This window comes from Cnephaeus nilssonii (assembly GCF_951640355.1).
Source record: "Cnephaeus nilssonii genome assembly, chromosome: 9".
NCBI classification, from domain to species: Eukaryota; Metazoa; Chordata; class Mammalia; order Chiroptera; family Vespertilionidae; genus Cnephaeus; species Cnephaeus nilssonii.
The window spans coordinates 70,510,445-70,535,095 of NC_137080.1; the positions used below are offsets into that span (position 1 = coordinate 70,510,445).

General features: G+C 41.6%; 1 protein-coding gene across 1 annotated transcript in view; it reads left to right on the plus strand.

Annotated features, from left to right (window-relative positions):
• Window positions 1–24,651, plus strand: part of EYS (eyes shut homolog) — a gene marked incomplete at its 5' end in the record, with an annotated part of 1,363,978 nt that overhangs the window by 1,319,435 nt on the left and 19,892 nt on the right. Inside the window, 1 exon segment of the mRNA XM_079781621.1 lies at window positions 5,593–5,765. Coding sequence (XP_079637747.1) covers window positions 5,593–5,765 — 173 coding nt within the window.

Consider the following 24,651-nt stretch of genomic DNA (forward strand, 5'->3'; position numbering starts at 1 on the left):
CCTCTTTATAGGGTCAGAAGGAGGATTTGATGAGTAAATACATTCAAAAGGCTTAGAAGAGTGCCTGGCACATGGTAAGCCTCAGTAAACACTCGCCACTACTATCATCTTTCATCATCCATACCAACACGCTTACCAGATGCCTCTCACATTTGCTTCCACCTTTCCAGCTCAAAGCCGTTGTCCGGCCCAGGCCTCTTGGCATTCATCCACTTCCTAGTCTTTGTTGTGACTCATTCGTTTACTTATGTATTTATTCCTGGGATACTCAGGGAGAAATTACAATAGGCCAGGAACTGTTGAAGCCCTGGGACTACAACAGAGTAAAGCAGACCTGGTCTCTGCTGCCGTGGAATTAGTTAGTTGGTTGGTTCCACAGAACTAATGATCTAGTGCAGGGGTCAGCTAACTATGTCCTGGGGGCCAAGTCTGGCCCACCACACCGGTTTTTGTTAATACAGTTTTATTGGGATACAGCCACACCCATCCACTTGTAGATTATCTGTGACTGCTTTTAATGGTGGCAGGGTTGAGTCATTGCAAAAAAGTCTTTATGGCCCATAAAGCAAACTGTAAATTGGCAAAGTTTGCCAACTCCTGTTCTAGTGGTGAAGATAGAATAAGATCCCACTAAAAGTAAACGTCCATCAGTAGAGAGTTTATTGTTACATCATGGAGTCATCCCATACATATGAAATTACTATTCTTCAGATATGCCTCATCATTCTCATCATTCCCCATTGTCTGTCACTTAAAAGTTACACTATCTCGGCCTGTTATTCAAAGCCTTGACCTCCAGTCTCTTCTTTCAACCTAATCTACTGCCCTCACCCTCTGCACTCATTTCTATAGGCAAATCTCACTGCAGAAGCCTCCCGGGAACTCACTAAAGTTGCTTAGGCGTCCTGCCTGTGGATTCCATAGTACTCATTTTAGCACTTGTCACAGTGTAATGTTGTCTGCTTACTAATCAGATCCCTCCAACAAACAGCAAGTTCATGAGGCCAGAAATGGGGTCTTATGTGCTATGGAATCCTCAGTAGTAAGCACAGTGGCAGACACTTAGCATGTACAAATATATGGTGTGGGGCAAAAGTAGGTTTACAGTTCATATAAAAATCTATCTATACTAATAAAAAGATAATATGCACCCTAACCGGTTTGGCTCAGTGAATAGAGCATTGGCTTGTGGACTGAAGGGTCCCAGGTTTGATTCTGGTCAAGGGCATGTACCTTGGTTGCGGGCACATCCCCAGTAGGGGGTGTGCAGGAGGCAGCTGATCGATGTTTCTCTCTCATTGATGTTTCTAATTCTCTCCCTTCCTCTCTGTAAAAATCAATAAAATATTTTTTTAAAGGATAATATGCTAATTAGACCGGACATCTTCCAGACGTCCTTCTAGACAAAGCCATGGTGGCAGGGGCCAGGCAGAGGTAGTTACGGGCGATCAGGCTGGCAGGGGAGAGCAGTTAGGGGGCAATCAGGCTGGCAGGGGGGAGCAGTTAGGGGGCGATCAGGCCAGCAGGGGGGAGCAGTTAGGGGCAATCAGGCAGGCAGGTAGAGTGGTTAGGGGTGATCAGGCAGGCAGGCAGGTGAGTGGTTAGGAGCCAGCGGTCCCGGATTGTGTTAGGGATGTCCGACTTCTGGCAGTCAAGCATCCCCCAAGGGGTCCCAGATTGGCAAGGGTGCAGGCGGGCTGAGGGACCCACCCCCCATGCACAATTTCATGCACCGGGCCTCTAGTCCTATCTAGTAAAAGAGTAATATGCAAATTGACCGTCATTCCAAGACACAAGATGGCCACCCCCATGTGGTCAAAGATGGCTGCCCCTATGTGGACAAAAGATGGCCGCCACAAGATGGCCTGCAGGGGAGAGCAGTTGTGGATAGTTAGGGGTGACCAGGCCAGCAGAGGAGGGCAGTTGGGACAGACCAGGCCAGGAAGGAAGGGCAATTGAGGGGGACCCAGGCCTGCAGGGAAGGGCAGTTGGCAGGGACCAGGCCTGAAGGTGAGGGCAGTTAGGGGTGACCAGGCCAGCAGGGGAGGGCAGTTGGGGGCAACCAGGCCTGCAGGGGAGGACAGTTAGGAGCAACCAGCTTGGCAGGCGGGGGGTGGGGGGGCAGTAAGGGGCAATCGGGACAGCCGGGGAGCAGTTAGCTGTCGATCAGGCTGGCAGGGAAGTGGTTAGGGGGTGATCAGGCTGGCAGGCAGAAGTGGTTAGGGGCAATCAGGCAGAGGCAGGTGAGCAGTTGGGAGCCAGCAGTCCTGGATTGTGAGAGGGATGTCCAATGGGATTGGGCCCAAACGGGCAGTTAGACATCCCTCAAGGGGTCCAAGATTGGAGAGGGGGCAGGCTGGGCTGAAGGACACCCCCCCCCGTGCACGAATTTTGTGCACCGGGCCTCTAGTCTATATATAAAAGGCTAATATGCAAAGTGTCCCCACAGGAGTTTAACCCAGAGACCAGGAGTTCTATTGCTCGCTATGATGTGCGCTGACCACCAGTGGGTGGCATGGAACGAAGGGAGGCCCCGGCCGGCAGCCAGAAGGCCCTGATCACTGGCCAGGCCTAGGGGCCCTATTTGTGCACAGATTTCATGCACTTGGCCTCTAGTAATACAATAATTAATATTAATACAAGAATAAACTCTGTGTTTTGCATGCTCAGAACTGTAAACATACTTTTGCCCCACTGTGTGCGTGTGTGTGTGTGTGTGTGTGTGTGTGTGTGTGTGTTTGGTTTAAATGAATTAATATCTACCTCTCTCTTTTTTTCTACATTTTCCCCTTTATGGGTATGCCACCTCACATACATCCTTCTCCAGGACAAGGTAGTATATATCATTACCCAAAGTGGAGAATAATGAAAAACGATTCGAGACTACATGTCACAGGGTTCTAAAGAAGCCAGGGAGGAGAGAAAAAGAAATATCTGAGCTTGTACAAAATCATTCTGACAAAAAATCTCTTTTAAAATCTAATGTAAGAAAGTAGTATATGATATTTAAAAATGATTTTCTAAATCTTTGTAGACATAGTGGATTGCTTCAGACCTAAACATTCTAAAATAAATCATATGAGGACTTATTTTATTTATCATTTTTCAAATAGAATTATGGTATCTGTATTATATATATTATGTTTAATGTGATTTAAGCTATATTTAACATAAAAATATTTACCATGGCCATGTCTGTCTATAATGCAATGAGATTTTGTTCTTTGCTTTGTTTTTTCCCCAGAAGATAAAAATGAACCACTAGATGGTGCAATCATCATGAAAAAGTAATCACATTAGAATTTTATTTTATATAAAAATTCTTTAATAAGAATTAAAACTATAGTTTTATTTATTTTATGAAATTGGTAAGACAGTCCATTTTGTATAAAAGGTCTTTACATATTTTATGCCTTCTGATTGTCAAACAATAACCAAAATCATTATGTAATTTTGTAGCAGGTTAACTTTATATTTTGTTTTTCTCCATTTTGGAAAACCTTATACAACTTTTCAAACTTGTATTTTGCACAACTATTACATACACATACACAAAATGGTAACCGACAGATGTCTCTGAGGATATTGCCATTTCATTAAATAGGATGTGTGTGTGGCTCACAATGAAGGAAGATTTCTATGCTTATTGTATCAATGAGCTTATGTCTCTATTTGTAAGTTCCTGGTAGATGAGAATCTTTGTTTTAAAACCTTCCTAGAGCCACAGTCCAGCAGTGCGTTGCTGAACATGTGGTGTGATGTTATGTTCTCATCCTGAGTTCTTCCCCGTGCTGGCTTCAGGATTCTGGTCACATTCTGTGTGCGACTCACTGGACTCCTCAACACATGCTGCCTGGCGCTGCTTTCCCCCAGCACACCTCCTCTCAGCCAGCCAGACTCACACCTTACACATCTGCACACGCTGCATAACCTAAGGTGGTGTTATGCACATCGTAAACACTAAAATAATAATGAGGAGGAAGAGGAGGGGGGAGGAAGAGGAGGAAGAGAAATTTTGGTGAAGCCTAAGTTTGATTAAACTGTCCAAACTAAAAGAAAACATAAGAATTTGAGATCAGCATGTTCTTGATAAATATGTGTAGGCAGACACTAAATCATTTTTATTTTAATAAATAATTGTTGGGTCTCTAAAGAACAAGAAGCGTATAAAAATGTTCCATATTTTCAATTATATATGCACCTATTATTTCAGGAGCATCCTCATTCACTGAGGTGGGAATGTCAATTGGTACAGTTATTATGGAGGGCAAGTTAGAACATGTATCCAAGCCCAGAAGTCATGATATTTGAATTTATCCAAGGATTGCACAAAGATTTAGCTACAAGACTTTTATCACACTATTGTTTGCAGAATGTGAAAATTTCCAAACATATCTCAAAAGTGACAACAAAAATGAAGTGTATTTCATCCATTCAGTGAAATCATATTCAACTATTACATACAAAATGGTGGGAGGAAAGTTAATGAACAGGGGAAGTCGGTTGAATTTTCTGCTTTGACTCCATTAATGGGCCCTTTAATTCACAAATACACTCTCATTTCACTGAGGGTCCACTTCAAAATGCTAGCATCACTCCGGTCTTCAAGACTAAATCCAGCCCCGCCAGTGGCATGAATGGGAGGTCTCTGAAGGAGGTGTGAGCGATCGGCTACTGCTCTCTCCTCAGTCTGCCCCTCACCGCATCCTGGAATGGGCTTCCTTGACTCTCACTGCTGCCTGAGAGTCCAGTGCTCTCTGGGCCTGATGGGGATTTAAACCCAACCCTTTCTCTATGTGCCCTTAGCATAAGGTGACCAGGTTTATGGGGGGTAAAAGGAGGAATGCAGAACATTCAGATAATTTTGAATTCCAGATAAACAATAATTTTTAGTGTAAATATATCTCAAATATTATATGGGACATACTTATAGTAAAACTTATTCATCGTTTACCTGACATTTAAATTTCATTAGATGCATTTTATCTGGCAAGTCTACCTTTAGTGGGTCCATCCGAGACTCCCCTGCTGGGCTCCTCCCAGGATCACTCTCTCAACCCAGACAAGGTCTCTCTTCACACTGGGTGCTCCCTAGTACCCCTCAGATCCTGCCCCAGTCATTAAGCCACTGCCTCTTACTGCCAAGTTCTCTTCAGCCACCAAGACACCCTCTGGGCAAGACCCCCTTCCTGTGTCCCCAAGCTGAACCTCTCTCAGAGGGCCACAACCCATCCCTGGGATTTGCTACCATTTGCCTCATCTCTGGAGGGGGTCTGCAGTTTCTTCTGCAGCCCCAGGACCTGGGCCTGGATGTCAACAATGGCACCGAACATCTCTCAAGGGGAATTTCTTTTCTCAGGGCTTAAGGTTAGGAGGCAGCAACTCCATTCACAGTCTTCCTCCTTGGGGCGAAGAGAGGGACTTACAATGCTGTTTTGTCCAAAGAAATGATTCTTGTAAAATTCTCTTTTCATTTCCGTGTCCTGAGCCTTTTAAAATCCTTGATGTGGAGGGCAGTAGTCCCATAACCAGTTATTAGCTCTTTTCTTTGTCAAGTGCTCAAATCGTGCTGGCTTCTCTCTCAACCTACAGCTGTGACTGTCCCGCTGGGTGGAAAGGAGCCTTCTGCACGGAGACAGTTTCCACCTGTGACCCTGAACACGCCCCTCCACACCAGTGTAGCAAAGGGTCAACTTGTTTCTCGTTGCCTCATGGATACACCTGTTCCTGTCCTCTGGGAACCACTGGAGTCCACTGTGAACAAGGTGAGGCAGAATTTCAGCTCATGCTGCCCACAAATTTGAGTCAGTTTCCTTTGGGAAAAGTAAAATGAAATACATATGATAATGAAAGATTCTACTCTCTTTTCTCCCCAGGATATGTGGAATTGTAGATAAGAGAGTCCTCACAGTTCAGTAGTAGGGGTTTGTTTTCAGAATTGTTTTAGTTTATTAACTCTAAACCCCCTGTCCGTTTAGTCTAAACGTTCTAGATGTTTTGTGCTAAGTGCAGTCCAATCAAGTGAACTTGGGTTCATAACTCAATTTCAGAGCAAGGCTCCATCTTTGATCTTCTCCCTTCTGTACCTTCCACTTGAAGCGAAACTCTCAGGAGTAGCAAGAGGAAGAGACATCAGCTCTGGTTCAAAGGAAGAGACGTTTGAGGGATGAAATGGCCCAAGTCCAGTGGGAACAATAAGGAGCTTTCAATGTTCTAGATCTCATCAGCTTTACTGTTCTTCCTTATACCTATGATTGATAACATCCTTAACACTGGGGCGAGTTATTATGGCAGTGCCTCTGAGTGCTCCCCACAGTCTCCTGAGTGCTCCTCACATGGGCTTGGCTAGTGCTAAGTGTACTTCTAGATCTGAGCTATCTCCCCTTTATTTTATAGCTTGCATAAGACCTTACGTTTTTCCTCCACATCACAAGCATGCCATGGGGTGGGAGGGGGTGAATGGAGCAGGGCAGGCTTGTTCCCTCCTTAATAGAGATGGGCCACAGTCATCCCTCCACTGTCCTCCTTGCAGCCCAATAGCTCAGACTCCTCTTCCTAGACTACCTACCACTCAGCCAACACTGGCAGAGCAAGGAACATAGTTATCTATTGCCTGTCAACCCCAAACTATAAGCAGGAATTCCAACTGCATTTCATTTCCTCCTGTAATTCCCTGACCCTTACCCCAGCCTCCACACCCAGCTAACACTTACTTATCCTTCAGGTTTTCACTCAGACCTTACTTCTTTAGGCAAGCCTTCTCCTTCATAGAACTGAGAGCAATGACTATGCCTATTTTTGTTTATTGTTGTTGAATCTCTATTACCCATCCTATAGTATAGAATACAAACTTTGTTATACATTTCAACTTAATAGTTCTAAAATAATAAAAATAGATTGGGACAATTTTTAAGAAATAGTTTTTTTTATTTTAGTGAACAATAAAGTACTCCAAACTTTACCTCTATAACTTCCATAGGAATAGCTACTAGAACCTGAAAGAAATAATAGGACAAGTTAACATAAGGACTAGTGATAGTAACAATAGGGCAAGCCAGATTTTTGAAGTTTAAAGGCACAGTAGATCATCAGCAAAAACACTCTATTTTCTAGATGGTAGCAGTCCTTCATAATAGCCATTCCTTCAGTAAATATAACATAGGAACCAACAATGTAGAGGTAACATTTTATCAACAGCAATCACACTCCAATGGTCTAAGAAAGCATAATCATTAAAAGCCAAATATCTTCAAAACCAAAATTTGTCTTTAAATAAGTTATCAAACATTAGGGTTGAAAAGAGCCTTAAAAACCACTTAATACTAATTCTTTTACCTTGAAAGAGGTTAAGATCAAAACTGTGACTGAGCAGGACTGAGTGAGGATTTAAGTCTTCACACCACCAATCCAGTGAGTTTTACATTACCCCATGAAACCACTAGATTTTACATTTTATGTGACAGCCAGCTTTTATATTTTTACTAGGGGCTCAGCTTTTATATTTTTACTAGGGGCTTTTCCAGTCTGGCACCCCTAATCACCTGCTCCACCATCCCACTGTGGCCGACGCCTGCCATGTTCCATGCATGCCCCCCTGGTGGTCAGCACACATCATAGCAACTGGTTGTTCGGTTGTTCCGCTGTTCGGTCTATTTGCATATTAGCCTTTTATTATATAGGATTTCATAATCAAAATATAAAAGCTAGCCATGACACAAAATAAGTGGAAGCTTGTGCAGTCTGTGGTATGCAGAATTGATTAATGAAATGTCCTTGTCCCTGTATTTTAAATTGTCTAAAGTATTTTAAAATATATGTATATATCTCAGAAGAGAGTGGCTGGGGAAGTTTTTTATACTAGCATTCTAATTTAAGTAGTGAAATCTTATTTCGTCTACCCCTTACTCTCAGAATGACTTGCCATTGGAAAAAAAAAAGTGATCCTTCAAGTCCCTTAAAACATTCACCTACAGCACATTTTCTTTCACTGTGACATCACCCCAAACTTCTTTGGAATTCCATGAGGTACGGTGTTGTGGTAATAAAATATTAAAAGACCACTTGAACCCGATGGCATAAAGGGTCATAGCCACCAAAAGCTATTCAAAATATCTGAGCCTAGTTCCAGAAGTACATGAATCCACAATGGTCACATTGTCTGACCCAGGCACTAGCTCAGATAAGTGCTTTTAAACACCCAGGAGCCCTAAACCAGCTTTAAAAATGAAACTGAAGGTGAAGAAGGCATGTCAGCAAACAACAGCATCTGAGTTGAATATTTCACAAGGACTGTTGATCTTAAATTAAAAATAAATCATAATAGGTTAAACTAGGGTAGAATATTTTGCAATCTAGCTTAGTCATTAAAACATTCAATTTAGACAAAATTCTGGTTTACGATTATTTTCCGAGATAGAAAATATGTCCCATTTTTTTTTCTCATACACTCAAATCTTGCTCATTTGCTCTTTTCTTCTGTGTTATTGCTCTTTCCTGCTAGAATTTATTAGTTACAACTACATATATAACATTTCCTGGGTCATACAATCTCTCCTCTCCATTTATTTTTCCCCACATTATTGGTGAATTGCATTTTTTCCTTTGAACAGTTTTATACTACTAAATTCTAGCTCTTGCGTATCGTTGACATTTAGCCAAATGAGATTTCATAGTATGTGTGGTTTTAACTTTTAGCCTACCAAGTATTGAAAAATGTTTCCATTTTTCTTACATTCTTTCCATCCGTAGTACAATTTTCCTTCCATTCATTTCTCATTCCCTAAGGTAAAGAAACCCAGCACATGCTGGCATTTTGAATGAAACAGGCACATGTTTAAGCTACTTAGTCCCTTGATGTCAAAGGTACTTTATGGTTCAATAAGCCCTAGTGTTCATTGCAATTAATTCAAGCTCATGGAGAAGTTCAGTTCTTCCAGCCTTCCTGAAACATGGGGTGCTCTCCTGCCAAGCCTTTGGTCTTCCTAATGATAGCAAAATGGGTCCATAGCGCTCTAGATGGCGCTTTCAGAAATCATTACTGTGTGCCTGTTCTCTTTTTGTTATTGTTGTTCATCCTCACTCAAGGATATCTTTTCCTTTGATTTTAGAAAGAGTGGAAGGAAGGGGGAGAGACAGAGAAACATTGAGATGAGAGAGACACATTGATTGGTTGCCTCCTAAACTGCCCCAACCAGGGCCAGGGATCGAGCCTGCAACCAAGGAATGTGCCCTTTACCAGAACCAAACCTGAGACCCTTCAATCCTCAGGCTGACACTCTAACCACTGAGCAAACCGGCTACAGCTTTTTACATATATTTTTTAATTGTTTTCAGAGAGAGGAAGTAAGAGGGAGAGAGAGAGAGAAACATCAGTGGTGAGAGAGAATCATTGATCGGCTGCCTCCTGCATGGCCCCCACCAGGGATCAAGCCCTAAACCTGGGTATGTGCCCCAAACGGGAATCAAACCGTGACCTCCTGGTTCACAGATCAAGCTCAACCACTGAGCTACACCGGCCAGGCTGTGTGACTGTTTTCAGGTGCATTTAGCCATATGGAAATGCACTTGCTTTCTTTATAGGAAAATAAAAACAGCTTTAGTCTTTGTTTCTCCACTTGTAATCCCATTGTGATGATTACCAGGGATCCTATATAATAAAACCCTAATATGCAAATCGGCCAAACAGCAGAACAACCGGTCACTATGACACGCACTGACCACCAGGGGGCAGACGCTCAACGCAGGAGCTGCCCCCTGGTGGTCAGTGTGCTTCCACAGGGGGAGCGCCGCTCAGCCAGAAGCCGGGCTCATGGCTGGCGAGCGCAGCAGTGGTGGCAGGGCCTCTCCCACCTCCGCAGCAGCACTAAGGACCCCTTGGGGGATGTCTGCCTGCCAGCTTAGGGAGTGGGCCTAAGCCGGCAGGCGGACATCCCCCAAGGGGTCCTGAACTGCGAGAGGATGCAAGCCGAGCTGAGGAACACCCCCCCACACACACAGTGCATAGATGTCGTGCACCAGGCCTCTAGTGTGATTATATGTGTACTAGATCCTCTATCCCTACAGTTTGATAATCCTTTTAAAAAGTAAATAAATAAATAGGCACTAGCTATGATTCCTAGGAACACACATTTTAATTCCTTAGTCTTCTTTCTATGCTTCTCAATACAACCTGCTAAACCATAAGTGAAACTCAGTGAGAAAATGAATTATATATAACAATGCTAAAGGTTATATAAACATTATGCTCTTTTAAAACATATTTTTATTGATTTCAGAGATGAAGGGAAAGGGAGGGAGGGAGGGATAGAAACATCAATGATGAGAGTAACTCATTAATCGGCTGCCTCCTGCATGCCCCCTATTGGGGATCAAGCCCAAAACCCACATGTGCCCTGACTGGGAATCAAACCATGACTTCCTGGTTCATAGGTCAACACTTAACCACTGAGCCACACCAGCGGGCAACATTATGCTTTTTGAGTATCAAAAGGAATAGATGTTGCTAGTGAGTCTTAGAAAAAAATATACACAACTGTCATTTTCTAACCTTGGATCTTGGGCAAGTAAACTTAACTTACCTGAATATCAGACTTCTCACATGCGAAAAGGGGATATGTAAAAATCTCTGTTGTAGAGGAATTTGGGGCAAAGTTCAGGGATAGTCCATTCTCCTTGCCAAGTCTTAAATTAATGATTACTACTTTTTATAAGGTTGTGAGACAAAGGTTAAAAACTCCAAAGACAGACATCTACTTGAGGTTTTTCTTCAACGAAGTCCTTTTTATTTTCTTTTTAAGATAATATTAATAAACAAAAAGCACTCATGTTGGATTTTCAGCCCACTACTGCTAAAGTTTCCTCCCTTTAGTGTTTCACATGTTGAGCTATAAATACCTGGTTCCCCATCTTAGGAAGGCAGACCAAAAAAAAAAAAAAAAAAGGTTTGCTTACAATCAGTTTCTATGAACAGGACTTGGTTGCCTCTTTCCCTGAAGCAGGTCTGTCCACCTTCTTTAAATCTGACATGAATGAGATCCAGCCACAAACTTTGCCTTCTAATTTGGAGAACTGAGAGACATGCTCCCTCTAGTTTATAATAGAAATATTAAAAAGTGACAAGCGAACTTTCTCACCACCATAGAGGGAGATATATAAAGATTGCAAAACATCTCATTATGTCATGCCTTTCTTTTGTTAAAATCTGCATAATTTATCTTAAGAAACCTAAAAGTGACCCTTCCTGTACCATGCTCTTCCAGTGACCAAGGAATATCACAGGCATTGGTTATGAAGCCGATGGTCTGAGAGGCAGGATTCTGTTTCCTAGCACACCTCATAAAGGTTGTAATGAGGAGTCTTTGAAATAAAGAGGCCAGCCAAGTACCTAGCACACACCCTGTAAATATTAGCCATCCTACAGAGGAAAGAAAAAAGTGTCAGATTACACTCAAATGTAGGACATGTTGACATAGATATTTTTATCATTTTCATTTTTAAAATATGAATCCGTTTCAGGTTCTTAAGTTAAAATATTTTAGAACTCCTATTTTTATTTTTTTAATAAATCTTTATTGTTGAAAGTATTATATGTGTCCCTTTTTCCTGCATTGCCCTCTCCAATCCCCCATTCACCCCGCCCCCAGCCCTCACCACTCTACTGTCTGTGTCCATAGGTTATGCATATACTCACATGAGTTCATTGATTGATCTCCTCTCCCCTCCGTGCGTGCCCCCCCCCACCCTCCCCCCCGCTTCCACCCTCCCCTGCATTCTCTCTGAGGTTTGACAGTCTGGTCGATGTCTCCATGTCTCTGGATCCACTCCGTTCATCAGTTTATTTTGTTACTTAGATTCCATTGTGTAGATGTACCACAGCTTTTAATCCATTTATCAGCAGGTGGGCACTTAGGCTGTTTCCAAATCTTAGCTATTGTAAATTGTGCTGCTATGAACATAGGGGTGTATATATTCCTTCTGATGGGTGTTTCTGAATTCTTGGAATATATTCCTAGAAGTGGGATCACTTGGTCAAATGGGTGTTTCATTTTTAATTTTTTTTAATATATTTTATTGATTTTTTACAGAGAGGAAGGGAGAGGGACAGAGAGTTAGAAACATCGCTGAGAAACATCGATCAGCTGCCTCCTGCACACGCCCTATTGGGGATGTGCCCGCAACCAAGGTACATGCCCTTGACTGGAATCGAACCTGGGACCTTTCAGTCCGCAGGCCAACGTTCTATCCACTGAGCCAAACCGGTTTTGGCCATTTTTAATTTTTTATGGAAACTCCAAACTGTTTTGCACAGAGGCTGCACCAGTCTGCATTCCCACCAGCAGTGTATGAGGGGTCCCTTTTCTAGATAGTCTCACTAACATTTGTCATTTGTTGATTTGTTTATGATAGTCATTCTGACAGGTGTGAGGTGGTATCTGGTTGTTGTTTTGATTTGCATCCCTCGGATGAGCATTTTTTCATATGTCTCTTGGCCTTTTGTATGTTCATTTTGGAGAAATGTCTATTTAGGTCCTTTGTCCATTTTTTGATTGGGTTGTTTGTTTTCCTTTTGTTAAGCTGTATAAGTTCCCTGTAAATGTTGGAGATGAAACGCTTATCGGTGATAACATTGGCAAATATGTTCTCCCATGCAGTGGGCTCTCTTGTTATTTTGTTGATGGTTTCTTTTGCTGTGCAGAAGCTCTTTATTTTGATGTAGTCTCATTTGTTTATTTTCTCCTTAGTTTCCATTGTCCTAGGAGAGATATCCATAAAGATACTGCTATGAGAGATGTCTGAGATTTTGCTGCCATCTGAAAGAATTTGAAAGAATCACTACATGCTTTATTTTTCAGATTTATAGGTGACAAAGCTGATGTTTCATTATGCAAATTAAATAGTTTAGCTTGGCATTTTTCTTTTCTTTTTTATATAAACATTTCAAGGGTACACTCTTTTTTTTTTAAATAATTCTTTATTGTTGAAAGAATTACATATGTGCCCTTTTTTCCCCCATTGACCCCCTCCAGCCTGCCCCCTCACCCCCCTCCTCCCTGCCCCAGGCCTTCAGCATGGGTTATGCATATATGCATTTAAGGTCTTTGGTTGATTACCTCCCACCCACCCACCCTCCCCGACTTCCCTCTGAGATTCCACACTCTGTTCCATGCTTCCATGTCTCTGGATCCACTCCATTCATCAGTTTATGTTGTTCATTAGATTCCACATATGAGTGTGATCATGTGATACTTGTCTTTCTCTGACTGGCTTATTTCACTTAGCATGATACTCTCCAGGTCCCTCCATGCTGTCTCAAAGGGTAAGAGATTCTTTTTTTGTACTGCTGCATAGTATCCCATGGTATAAATGTACCACGTTTTTTTATCCACTCCTCTACTGATGGGCACTTGGGCTGTTTCCAAATCTTAGCTATTATAAATTGTGTTGCTATGAACATAGGGGTGCATATATCCTTTCTGATCAGTGCTTTGGTTTCTTAGGATATATTCCTAGAATGGGATCAAATGGCAGATCCATATTTAATTTATTTAGGAAACTCCATGCTTTCCATAATGGCCGCACCAGTCTGCATTCCTACCAGAGGTGTATGAGGGTTCCCTTTTCTCTGCATCCTCGCCAGCAGTTGTCATTTGTTGATTTGTTGATGGTAGTCATTCTGACAGGTGTGAGATGGTACTTCACTGTTGTTTTGATTTGCATCTCTCGTATGATTAGTGACCTTGAGCATTTTTCATATGTCTCTTGGCTTTCTGTATGTCCACATTGGAGAAGTATCTATTTAAGTCCTTTGCCCATTTTTTAATTGGATTGTTTATCTTCCTCATAAGTTATATGAGTTCCTTATATATTTTGGATATTAACCCTTTATCAGATGTACCATTGCCAAATATATTTTCCCATAGAGTTGGTTCTCTTTTTGTTTTGTTGATTGTTTCTTTTGCTGTGAAGAAGCTTTTTATTTTGATATAGACCCATTTGTTAATTTTATCCTTTGCCTTAGGAGATATATCTGTAGACATATTGCTATGAGAGATGTCTGAGATTTTGCTGCCTACAGTTTCTTCTAGGGTTTTTATCGTTTATGACCTCCATTTTGAGTTTATTCTTGTGTATGGTGTAAGTTGGTGGTCTAGTTTCATTTCTTTGCATGTAGCTGTCCAATTTTCCCCAACACCATTTATTGAAGAGACTGCCTGGGCTCCATTGTATGCTCTTGCCTCCCTTGTCAAATATTAATTGAGCATAATGGCTTGGATAGATTTCTGGGTTCTCTATTATGTTCCATTGATCTATTTGCCTGTTTTTGTGCCAATACCAGGCTGTTTGATTACGGTGGCTTTGCAGTATAACTTGAAATTTGGTATTGTGATTCCTCCAACTTTGCTTTTCTTCCTCAAGATTGCTGTGGCTATTCAGGTTCTCTTTTGATTCCATATGAATTTTTGGAGTATTTATTCTAGGTTTGTGAAATATGCCATTGGTATTTTAATAGGGATTGCATTGAATCTGTAGATTGTCTTGTGTAGTATGGACATTTTAATGATGTTGATTCTACCAGTCGATGAACACGGTATATTTTTCCACTTGTTTATATCTTCTTCTATCTCTTTTTTCAATATCCTGTAGATTTCCAAATACAGGTCTTCTTCCTCATTGGTTAAGTTTATTCCTAAGTATCTTAATTTTTTTTTTTTTTTGCAATAGAAATCAGAATTTCTCTTTCTGAGGATTCATTATTATTGCTGTATAAAAAGCCATTGATTTTGAGGGTTGACTTTGTATCCTGCTACATTGCTAAATTCATTTACTAAATCTAGTAGTTTTTTTGATGGAGTCCTAAAGGTTTTCTATGTACAATATCATGTCTTCTATGAATAATGAGGGGTTTTACTTCCTCCTTTCCAATTTGGATGCCTTTTATTTCTTCTTCTTATCTGATCGCTGTGGCTAGAACTTCAGTACTATGTTGAATAAGAGTGGTGAAAGCAGATATCCCTGTCTTGTTCCTGTTCTTAGGGAAAATCGTTTTAGTTTTTGCCCATTGAGTATGATGTTGCCTGTAGGTTTGTCATATATGGCCTTTATCATGTTGAGATCATGCTCCCCCTATTCCTACTTTGCTGAGAGTTTTTATCAAGAATGGGTGTTGGGCCCTGACCGGTTGGGCTCAGTGGACAGAGCGTCGGCCTCCGGACTGAAGGATCCCAGGTTCGATTCCGGTCAAGGACATGTGCCCTGGTTGTGGGCACATCTCCGGTGGGGGGTGTGCAGGAGGCAGCTGATGGATGGTTCTCTCTCATCGATGTTTCTGGCTCTCTATCCCTCTCCCTTCCTCTCTGTGGAAAATCAATAAAATATATTTTTTTTAAAAAAGAATGGGTGTTGGATTTTGTCAAATGCTTTTTCTGCATCTATTGATATGATCATGTGATTTTTGTCTTTTAATTTGTTTATGTGATGTATTACATTTATTGATTTGCAAATATTGTACAGTCTTGCATCCCTGGAATAAATCCCACTTGGTCATGGTGTATGATCTTTTTAATATATTGCTGGATGTGTTTGCTAATATCTTGTTGAGGATTTTAGCATCTTGTTTATCAGGGATATTGGCCTGTAATTCTCTTTCTTTGTAGTGTCTTTATCTGGTTTTGGAATTAGGATTATGCTGGCCTCATAAAAAGAGTTTGGAAGTGTTACTTCCTCTTGGATTTTCTGAAATATTTTGAGAATATAGGTGTTAGTTCTTCTCTGAATGTTTGTTAAAACTCCCCTGTGAAGCCATCTGGACCTGGGCTTTTGTTTGCTGGGAGTTTTTGTTTGTTTGTTTTTTGTTTTTTGTGGGGTTTTTTTACTGCTTCTATTTTATCAATTGTTATTCTCTTATTCAGGTATTCTGATTCCTCCTGATTTAGTTTTGGGAGATTGTATTTTTCTAGAAATTTGTCCATTTCATCCACATTGTCCAGCTTGTTGGCATATAGTTGTTCATAGTATTTTCTTACAATCCTTTGTATTTCTGTGATGTCGGTGGTTACTTCTCCACTTTCGTTTCTGATTTTATTTATTTGGGTCCTCTCTTTGTCTCTTGATGAGTCTGGCTAGCGGTTTATCAATTTTTGTTTATCTTTTCAAAGAACCAGCTCCTGGTTTCATTGATTTTTTTGTATTATTTTTTTAGTCTCTCTGTTACTTATTTCTGCTCTAATCTTTATTATTTCCTTCCTTCTACTTACTCTGGGCTTTTCTTGTTGTTCTCTTTCTAGTTCTTTAAGTTGTAGAGTTAAATAGTTTATTACTGATTTTTCTTGTTTTTTGAGGTATGCCTATAGTGCTATGAACTTCCCTCTCAGGACTGCTCTTGCTGTGTCCCAGAGATTTGGGGTTGCTGTGTATTCATTTTTATTTGTTTCCAGGAAGTTTTTTTTATTTCTTTCTTGATCTCGTTGGTAACCCATTCATTGTTTAAAAACATGCTATTTAGCCTTCATGTGTTTGAATGTTTTGGGGTGTTTTTACTGTATTAAGTTGGCATTTTTTAAACACCCAAATTCTGCTCCAAAAAAACATGCAGTAGAACACCTCTCCTTAGAAGATTTTGAAAGCAGGAATCACCAGATGTCTCTAACTATCATAAGGCAATCAAGTGATTTTATAGAGTACTTAATTTTTAAGTACTAATGTCCCATCTTGAGGTCTGCAAAGATAGTTTGGAACAGAACAGCCACCCAAATAACTGAGAGCTAAAGAAAGCATTATCCATCTGGGAGCTAAAGAAAGCCTGACTAAAGGGATAATTTTTATGTTTTCAATAATTGACACTTAAGCATTCCTTCTGTTAGCAATTAGCCAATAGGTTCAATTGTTTGTTCCCACCACTCCCAGTAGGTTCTGATAATAATCCAGCAAATAGAAAGTATGTTTATTTTCCATTTTTGCTCCAGTAATGAGGTGTGTACTCAGTTCATCTAAAATTTGTCAAACAGCTTAGGTTGAAATGGAGAGATAAAGTCTTAAGACTTCATATACTAGTAGTTAAGGATGGAGAAAAGGTTATTTTCTATCCATTAGATTTTTATTGTAATAAATTTTTTAAGGAGCATTTATGAGCCAGGAAGCCATGGTAAAATTGCATGCACTTACTCATAGACCTAAAGGCAAATCATAGGTTAATAATGCTGCAAAAAGTCTTACATTATTCTTTCTTTTTTCTTTACTAACTGAACAGAACATAGCTCTGGCACAGCAGAACCTTGGCTAAAGTCAAAACGTAATGAGATAGAGGACATAAAATGGAGAGCCCTAAATCTATAATTCTCTGAGAACAGAGCAGATATGCATCTATGAGGATCATCAGTATAACCTCATAGCTTATAGTATGTGAAGACTGAAAGCTATTTATTTGTTGAATAGACTGTGGTTTGAGTTCATCATGAAAAACAAAGCTCTGGGCCCTGGCCAGGTGGCCAGCTTGGTTGGAGCATCATCCTATACAATTAAAGGTTTCGGGTTCGATTCCCAAAGGATCTGGGTGCGTACAGGAAGCAATGATCAATGATTCTTTCTCAAATCGATGTTTCTCTTTCTGTGTCTCTCTCTGTCTCTCTAAAATCAGTAAACATATCCTCAGGTGAGGGGGGTAAAAATGCTCTGGGAATTAAAGTAATCTATTTTAGAAATCTTGAGGTCCACCACTCAGAACAAGAATGAACATTTGGTAGCAAAAGACCTTCAATGGGACTTGTTCAATTTAAAGGGATTAAAGAGGTGTACCGAAATAAGCAGATATCCAAGGTAGAGAGTGATCAAATGTTGAATGTATGAGGGGAATCTTGCAGAGCTTTAGATTTTAAGAAAAATTTGTGCTTTAATAGCAAAGATGTGGGTCAGCAAGATGACTCACTAGGAAGCTACAAACTCTTCTCTCACAGAGAAAGTTAACAACTATCATACCTTTGTGAGAACTAGCTGTGCAGAAACTGAGAGAGCTGGAAAATTATCATTGTGTATCTAAGTAAAGACTGGTTTAGACTAGACTCATCAATGGATATTAAATCTAGGAGGTAGTTTTGATTAATAGTAGATATGCATGATTTTATAGTATCTCCCCACAGATTTCATGACTGCAAGGAAGAAAAAAAGCCATAATTATAGAATGGAATAGTATACAATGGAAAAAAGTCAGTAAAGATCTTAACCAAGGTGATCAAAATTAACTTCACCAATGAGGGACAAATACCTATCATACACCTCCATAAGTGATACCCTGAAACATACACATCATCATCTATGAAGGATTTCAGCCAAGAATGTATAACCTGAATCTAGTTATGAGGAAATAGTAGTCAAACTCAAAATGATGAATATTCTCTTCAAAACACAAAGGGAGGAAAATATCCTTCAAAAATGTCCATGTCATAACAGACAATAAAAGGCTGTGGAAATGTTCTAGTTGTTAAAAGACAATAAAGATACATGACAACTGAAAGCAACATCTCATTAAGATGAGATTTCTTACTCTAGGAAAAAATATTACAAAGGACATTATTGGATCACCTGAACAATTGGATTATTAATATTAGACAAAAGTATAGCATTAATGTTAAATTTATTTATGATGATAACTGCTCTGTGGTTATATAAGAGAATATCTCTAAGTTGTTAGGTACAAGGAGTCATGATGTATGGAACTTTCAAGTGATTGCAAAAATATTAGATACATCGATAGATTAAACTAGGTAAAACAGAATATTAACAAAAGGTGAAGTTGGGTACAATATTTTTTGTCCTATTTTTTTTCAATTTTCTGTAGATTTAAAATTATTTCCACATAAATGATTAAGAATAATTTTTTAAAGAATGTGTGCAATAATTTTATTAAACTGGTAATTTTATTTTTCTGGATTGGTTTTATACCTTGCCAATAAACACATTTATGTCTCCAGATTCTCTGTGAATAATCTTGAAAGAATTTTAGAATTATTCTTCCCAGAGGAAGAAAAAATGTGCAAAATTAAAGATCCTTCATCATAACTGATGCTACCATACAGCTCATAGGTTTCTTGTTTTTAATATTTTTATTCATTTACTAGAGGCCCAGTGCACGAAATTTGTGCACAGGGGGGGTGTCCCTCAGCCCAGCCTGCACCCTCTCAATCTGGGACCCCTCGAGGGATGTCCAATTGCCCGTTTAGGCCCGGGATAGGATCGGGCCTAAACGGGCTGTTGGACATCCCTCTCACAATCCAGGACTACTGGCTCCCAACTGCTCGCCTGCCTGCCAGCCTGATGATCTCCTAACCACTCCCCTGCCAGCCTGATTGATGCCTAACTGCTCCCCTGCCAACCTGTTTGCCTCTAACTGCCCTTCCCTGCAGGCCCGGTCACCCCCAACTTTCCTCCTCTGCCAGTCTGGTCACCCCTAACTGCCCTCCCCTGCAGGCTTGATCGCCCCCAACTGCCCTCCCTTGCAGGCCTGGTCCCTCCCAACTGCCCTCCCCTGCTGGCCTGATCGCTCACATCTGCCCTCCCTTGCAGGCCTGATCCCTCCCAACTGCCCTCCCCTGCTGGCCATCTTGTGGCGGCCATCTTGTGTCCACATGGGGGCAGCCATCTTGTGTGTTGGAGTGATGGTCAATTTGTATATTACTCTTTTATTAGATAGGAATAGAGGCCTGGTACATGGGTAGGGGCCAGGTGGTTTGCCCTGAAGCGTGTCCCGGATCAGGGTGGGGGTTCCCTTGGGGCATGGGGTGGCCTGGGCGAGGGGCCTGTGGTGGTTTGTAGGCCAGCCACATGCCCCAGCGACCCAAGTGGAGGCCCTGGTATCTGGGATTTATTTATCTTCTATAATTGAAACTTTGTAGCCTTGAGCGGAGGCCAAGGCAGGCCAGGGCTGCAGAAAGCTTAGCTTCCTCCATTGGCAGGGGCAACTCAAGCCTCCTGCTCTCTCTAGTTCCATGGCTGCTGCCATTTTTGTTGGGATTTATTTATCTTCTATAATTGAAAGTTTGTAGCCTTGAGTGGAGTTCAGGGCCAGCTAGGGTGTGTGGAAAGCTTGGCTTCCTCCATTGCTGGTGAAACCCAAGCCTCCTGCTCGCTCCATGGCCACAGCCATCTTGGTTGGGTTAATTTGCATACTCGCTCCTAATTGACTGGTGGGCGTGGCTTTGGGTGTAGTGGAGTGATGGTTAATTTGCATATTACTTTTTTATTATATAGGATAGTAAACAAGAATATGGCACTGTTTGTCTTCAGAATATTGATACTAAATGCAGTAGTCATTTTCTTCTTGCTGTGTTTTAGTTTAGCAGAGATTATTTCACTTAATTATAACATGACAGTTGGTACTTTTAAATATGAAATGTTTCTTGTTAAGACTTTTTTTTCTGCTGATCTTCATAAACTGCCTATACTAATCATGTAAGGCTAGGTTATGATGCAGTGAGAAACAATCCCAAAATCTCAGTGGCTTAACAAACAAAAGGGTGTTTCTTGCTCACACTATGCGTCATCAAGGAGGTTTTTCTCAAACTAGTTACTCAGGGACTCAGGTAGATGGAGACTTTTTGTGGAGTTTGTTTGTTTGTTTGTCTGTCTGTCTGATGCTTCTACAATCACTGAACCTAGGAAAGATAATGCAAACCATACCCTGGTTCTAGCCCCTCAAAAGGGACAGGAAAGTGCAATCCTATCATGTGCTGAAAAGGAGAGAAAACCTGAAATGTTAGGTGAGCAGCCTTCATGATTTCCACACCTCATATCCCAATAACAAAGGCCAGGAGAATTTCACACAAAAATATCCTACAATGGAAATAGCTGAGAGGTCTTTTTAAATTCTTTAAGTTGCCTTTTAAACTTTTAACATGGATGGCAAAAATAAATAAATAAGTAAGTAAGTAAGTAAGTAAGTAAGTAAAATCTGTCCTGGCTGGTGTACCTCAGTTGTACCAAAGGTTGCTGGTTCAATTCCTGGTCAGGGCACGTGCCTGGATTTCTGGCTCGATCCTGGTAGGGGGCGTGCTGCGGGAAGCTGATCAACATTTCACTCTCACATCGATGTTTCTCTCTCTCCCTGTCCCTTCCTCTCTCTCTAAAAAATCAATAAAAATACTTTCTAAAATACAATAAGTAAAGCCCTAGCTGGTTTGGCTCAGTGGATAGAGCATCGGCCTGTGAACTTTCAGGGTCCCGGATTCGATTCTGGTCAAGGGCACATGCCCGGGTTGAGGGCTCAATCCCCAGGAAGAGTTGTGCAGAAGGCAGCCGATCAATGATTCTCTCTCATCATTGTTTCTTTTTTTTCTTTTTTGTATCCTGCTTCATTGCCAAGTTCATTGATTAAATCTAATAGTTTTTTGGTGGAGTCTTTAAGATTTTTTATATACAGTGTTATGTCATCTACGAATAATGAGGGTTTTACTTCCTCCTTTCCAATTTGGATGCCTTTTATTTCTTCTTGATGATCACTGTAGCTAGGACTTCCAGTACTATGTTGAATAAGAGTGGTGAAAGACATCACTGTCTTGTTCCTGTTCTTAAGGGAAATGCTTTTAGTTTTTGCCCATTGAGTATGATCTTGGCTGTAGGTTTGTCATATATGGCCTTTATCATGTTGAGATATGCTCCCTCTATTCCCACTTTGCTGAGAGATTTTATCAAAAACTAGAGGCCCAGTGCACGGGTTCATACATGAGTGGGGTCCCTCAGCCTGGCCTGCGTCCTCTCGCAATCCAGGACCCCTCAGGGGATGTAGCAGTGCGAAAGTAGCAGGTGGCCAGGGAGGAGGCCCAGCTGGGGCCGGGCACAGCTCCGCTGCTGCTCATCCCAGCCTGCTGTGCCTGCCACCACTGCCACCGCTTGGTAGCCACAATCCTATCATGTGCTGAAAAGGAGAGAAAAGGCCATGAGCCTGGCTTCTGGCTGACCAGCGCTCCCGCTGTGGGAGGGCACTGACCACCAGGAGGCAGCTCCTGCATTGAGCATCTGCACCCTGGTGGTCAGTGTGCATCAGAGTGACCAGTCGTTCTGGTCATTCAGTAGTAAGGGTCACTTAGGCTTTTATATACTAACTAGAGGCCCAGTGCACAAAATTCATGCACAGAGGGGAGTGTCCCTCAGCCCAGCCTGCACCCTCTCCAATCTGGGACCCCTTGAGGGAGGTCTGACTGCCCATTTAGGCCCTGGGATCAGGCCTAAACGGGCAATCGAACATCCCTCTGTCAATCCAGGACTGCTGGCTCCCAACTGCTCGCCTGCCTGCCTGCCTGCCTGATTGCCCCTAACAGCTTCTGCCTGCCCACCTGATCACCCCCTAAGCACTACCCTGCCAGCCTGATTGACACCTAACTGCTTCCCTGCTGGCCCAATTGCCCCTAACTGCCCTCCCCTGCCAGCCTGGTCACCACTAACTGTCCTCCCCTGCAGGCCTGGTTGCCCCAACTACCCTCCCCTGCTGGCCTGGTCACCCCTAACTGCTCTCCCCTGCTGGCCTGTTTGCCCCCAACTGCCCTCCCCTGCAGACCTGGTCGCCCCCAACTGCCCTTCCCTGCTGGCCCGATCACCCATAACTCCCCTCCCTTGCCAGCCTGGTCACCCCTAACTGCCCTCCCCTGCTGGCCTGGTCACCCCCAACTGCCCTCCTCTGCTGGCCCGGTCACCCCTAACTGCCCTCCCCTGCAGGCCTGATCGCCCACAACTGCCCTGCCCTGTCAGCCATCTTGTGGTGGCCATCTTGTGTCCACATGAGGGTGGCCATCTTTGACCACATGGGGACAGCCATCTTGTGTGTTGGAGTGATGGTCAATTTGCATATTACCTCTTTATTATATAGGATATATAGATGGGTGTTGGATTTTGTCGAATGGTTTTTCTGCGTCTATTGATAATGATCATGTGATTTTTGTCTTTCAATTTGTTTATGTGATGTATCACGTTTATTGATTTGCAAATATTGTACCAGCATTGATGTTTCTATCTCTCTCCCTCTCCCTTCTTCTCTGAAATCAATAAAAATATTTTTTTAAATATGTAAAATTGCCCTAACGGGTTTGGCTCAGTGGATGGAATGTCGGCCTAAGGACTGAAGGGTCCCACGTTCGATTCCGGTTAATGGCATGTACCCTAATTGCGGGCACATCCCCAGTGCAGGAGGCAGCTGATCAATGTTTCTCTCTCATTGATGTTTCTAACTCTCTATTCCTCTCCCTTCCTCTCTGTAAAAAAATCAATAAAATATATTTTTTTTAAAAATAAATAAATAAGTAAAATCAGACACTGTAAAACCTGAAATGTTTAATGATCTCTTCCTGGGGACTATGTCTTTTGAATTTTCTGAGCCTCAACTATAAGATCCTTCACATAAGCCTTAGTGGATCATGACCATTACATAGAGTCACTCAGGCAGGATCTAATGCCCAACCACACAGAGCATTTAAAGAGACTCTGGAAACAAAGTAAACTGGAATAGGGGTCACAGGCCCTGGGACCACTAAAAAATTACAGTCAACAGTAGATTTCCATTCAAGTGCAGTCCCAAATTTTAACATTTCAGCACTATGAATTTTAGTAAGATCAAAGTGACCATATTCTACAAACTTGAAGTTGACTAAAGATACTGCTAAGGTCTATCAGCCTTGTCAGGAACTGCAGGTCAGAAGTGCCCTGGAGTGGAGGACACAGAAAGGTCCAAAGGACTGTCTGTTGCAACAGAGGACATTAGACAGCTGAGAGAGACGACAAACAGCAGCAGACAAGAAAGACCCCTCCGGTCTTATCACTGATCCTCAGTATCATCTTGGAAAAGCTAAAAGCAGCAAAGCAGCAAGGTGAAGGGGGAGAGCAAGCATTAGCACAAATAAAAAACAAAACACCCCTCTCCCCAATTTCATTTTCTAAGCTCAAGTGAGATCTGAGCTATGGAGAAAGAATTGAATGGATTCAAATTGAATGGGATTTCTTAATACCTGAATGATAACATTTCATGTGACCTGAAAATGATCAAAAAGCTAAGGAATTTGCCCGGGATATCACCAGGAATGAGAATAAAAGATCCCAAAGAGCATGTCTAAAGGGCAGTCACAGGGGGAAAAGTCAAGCTACTTTCTGAGTGCCTCCTATCAAGTCCAGCCCTTTCAATAAATCATTTCCACGTCCTCACATCTTTCCCACGATCTTTGATAATAGGCCAACCTGTGCTCTTCCTGAAGCCTAAAAATGTCTTCCTCTGATGTCCCATAACGCCTACTCTGAAGTGTTTTGAAGAAATCTACAGGGGTGGGGGGAAATGGGCTCACAGTTGTTCATATAGAAAATAATACAATAATTAATAAATAATAATACAAGAATAAACTTTGTGTTTTGCATACTCATAACTGTAAACCCACTTTTGCCCATCTCTATATTTATTCAAAACATTTTTTTAGAAATCTGTGGATTCTTTTAGTCAGGTGGCAGACCATTGCAATCCAAGTGTTTATACCTCACAAATCAGCCCATTCTGCTTTCTTTTCTTTCTTTTTTTTTTTCTTTTAAATATGTTTCTATTGATTTTAGAGAGAGAGGAAGGGAGAGGGATAGAGAGATAGAAACATTGATGAGAGACACACATCAATTGGCTGCCTCCCGCACGCCTCT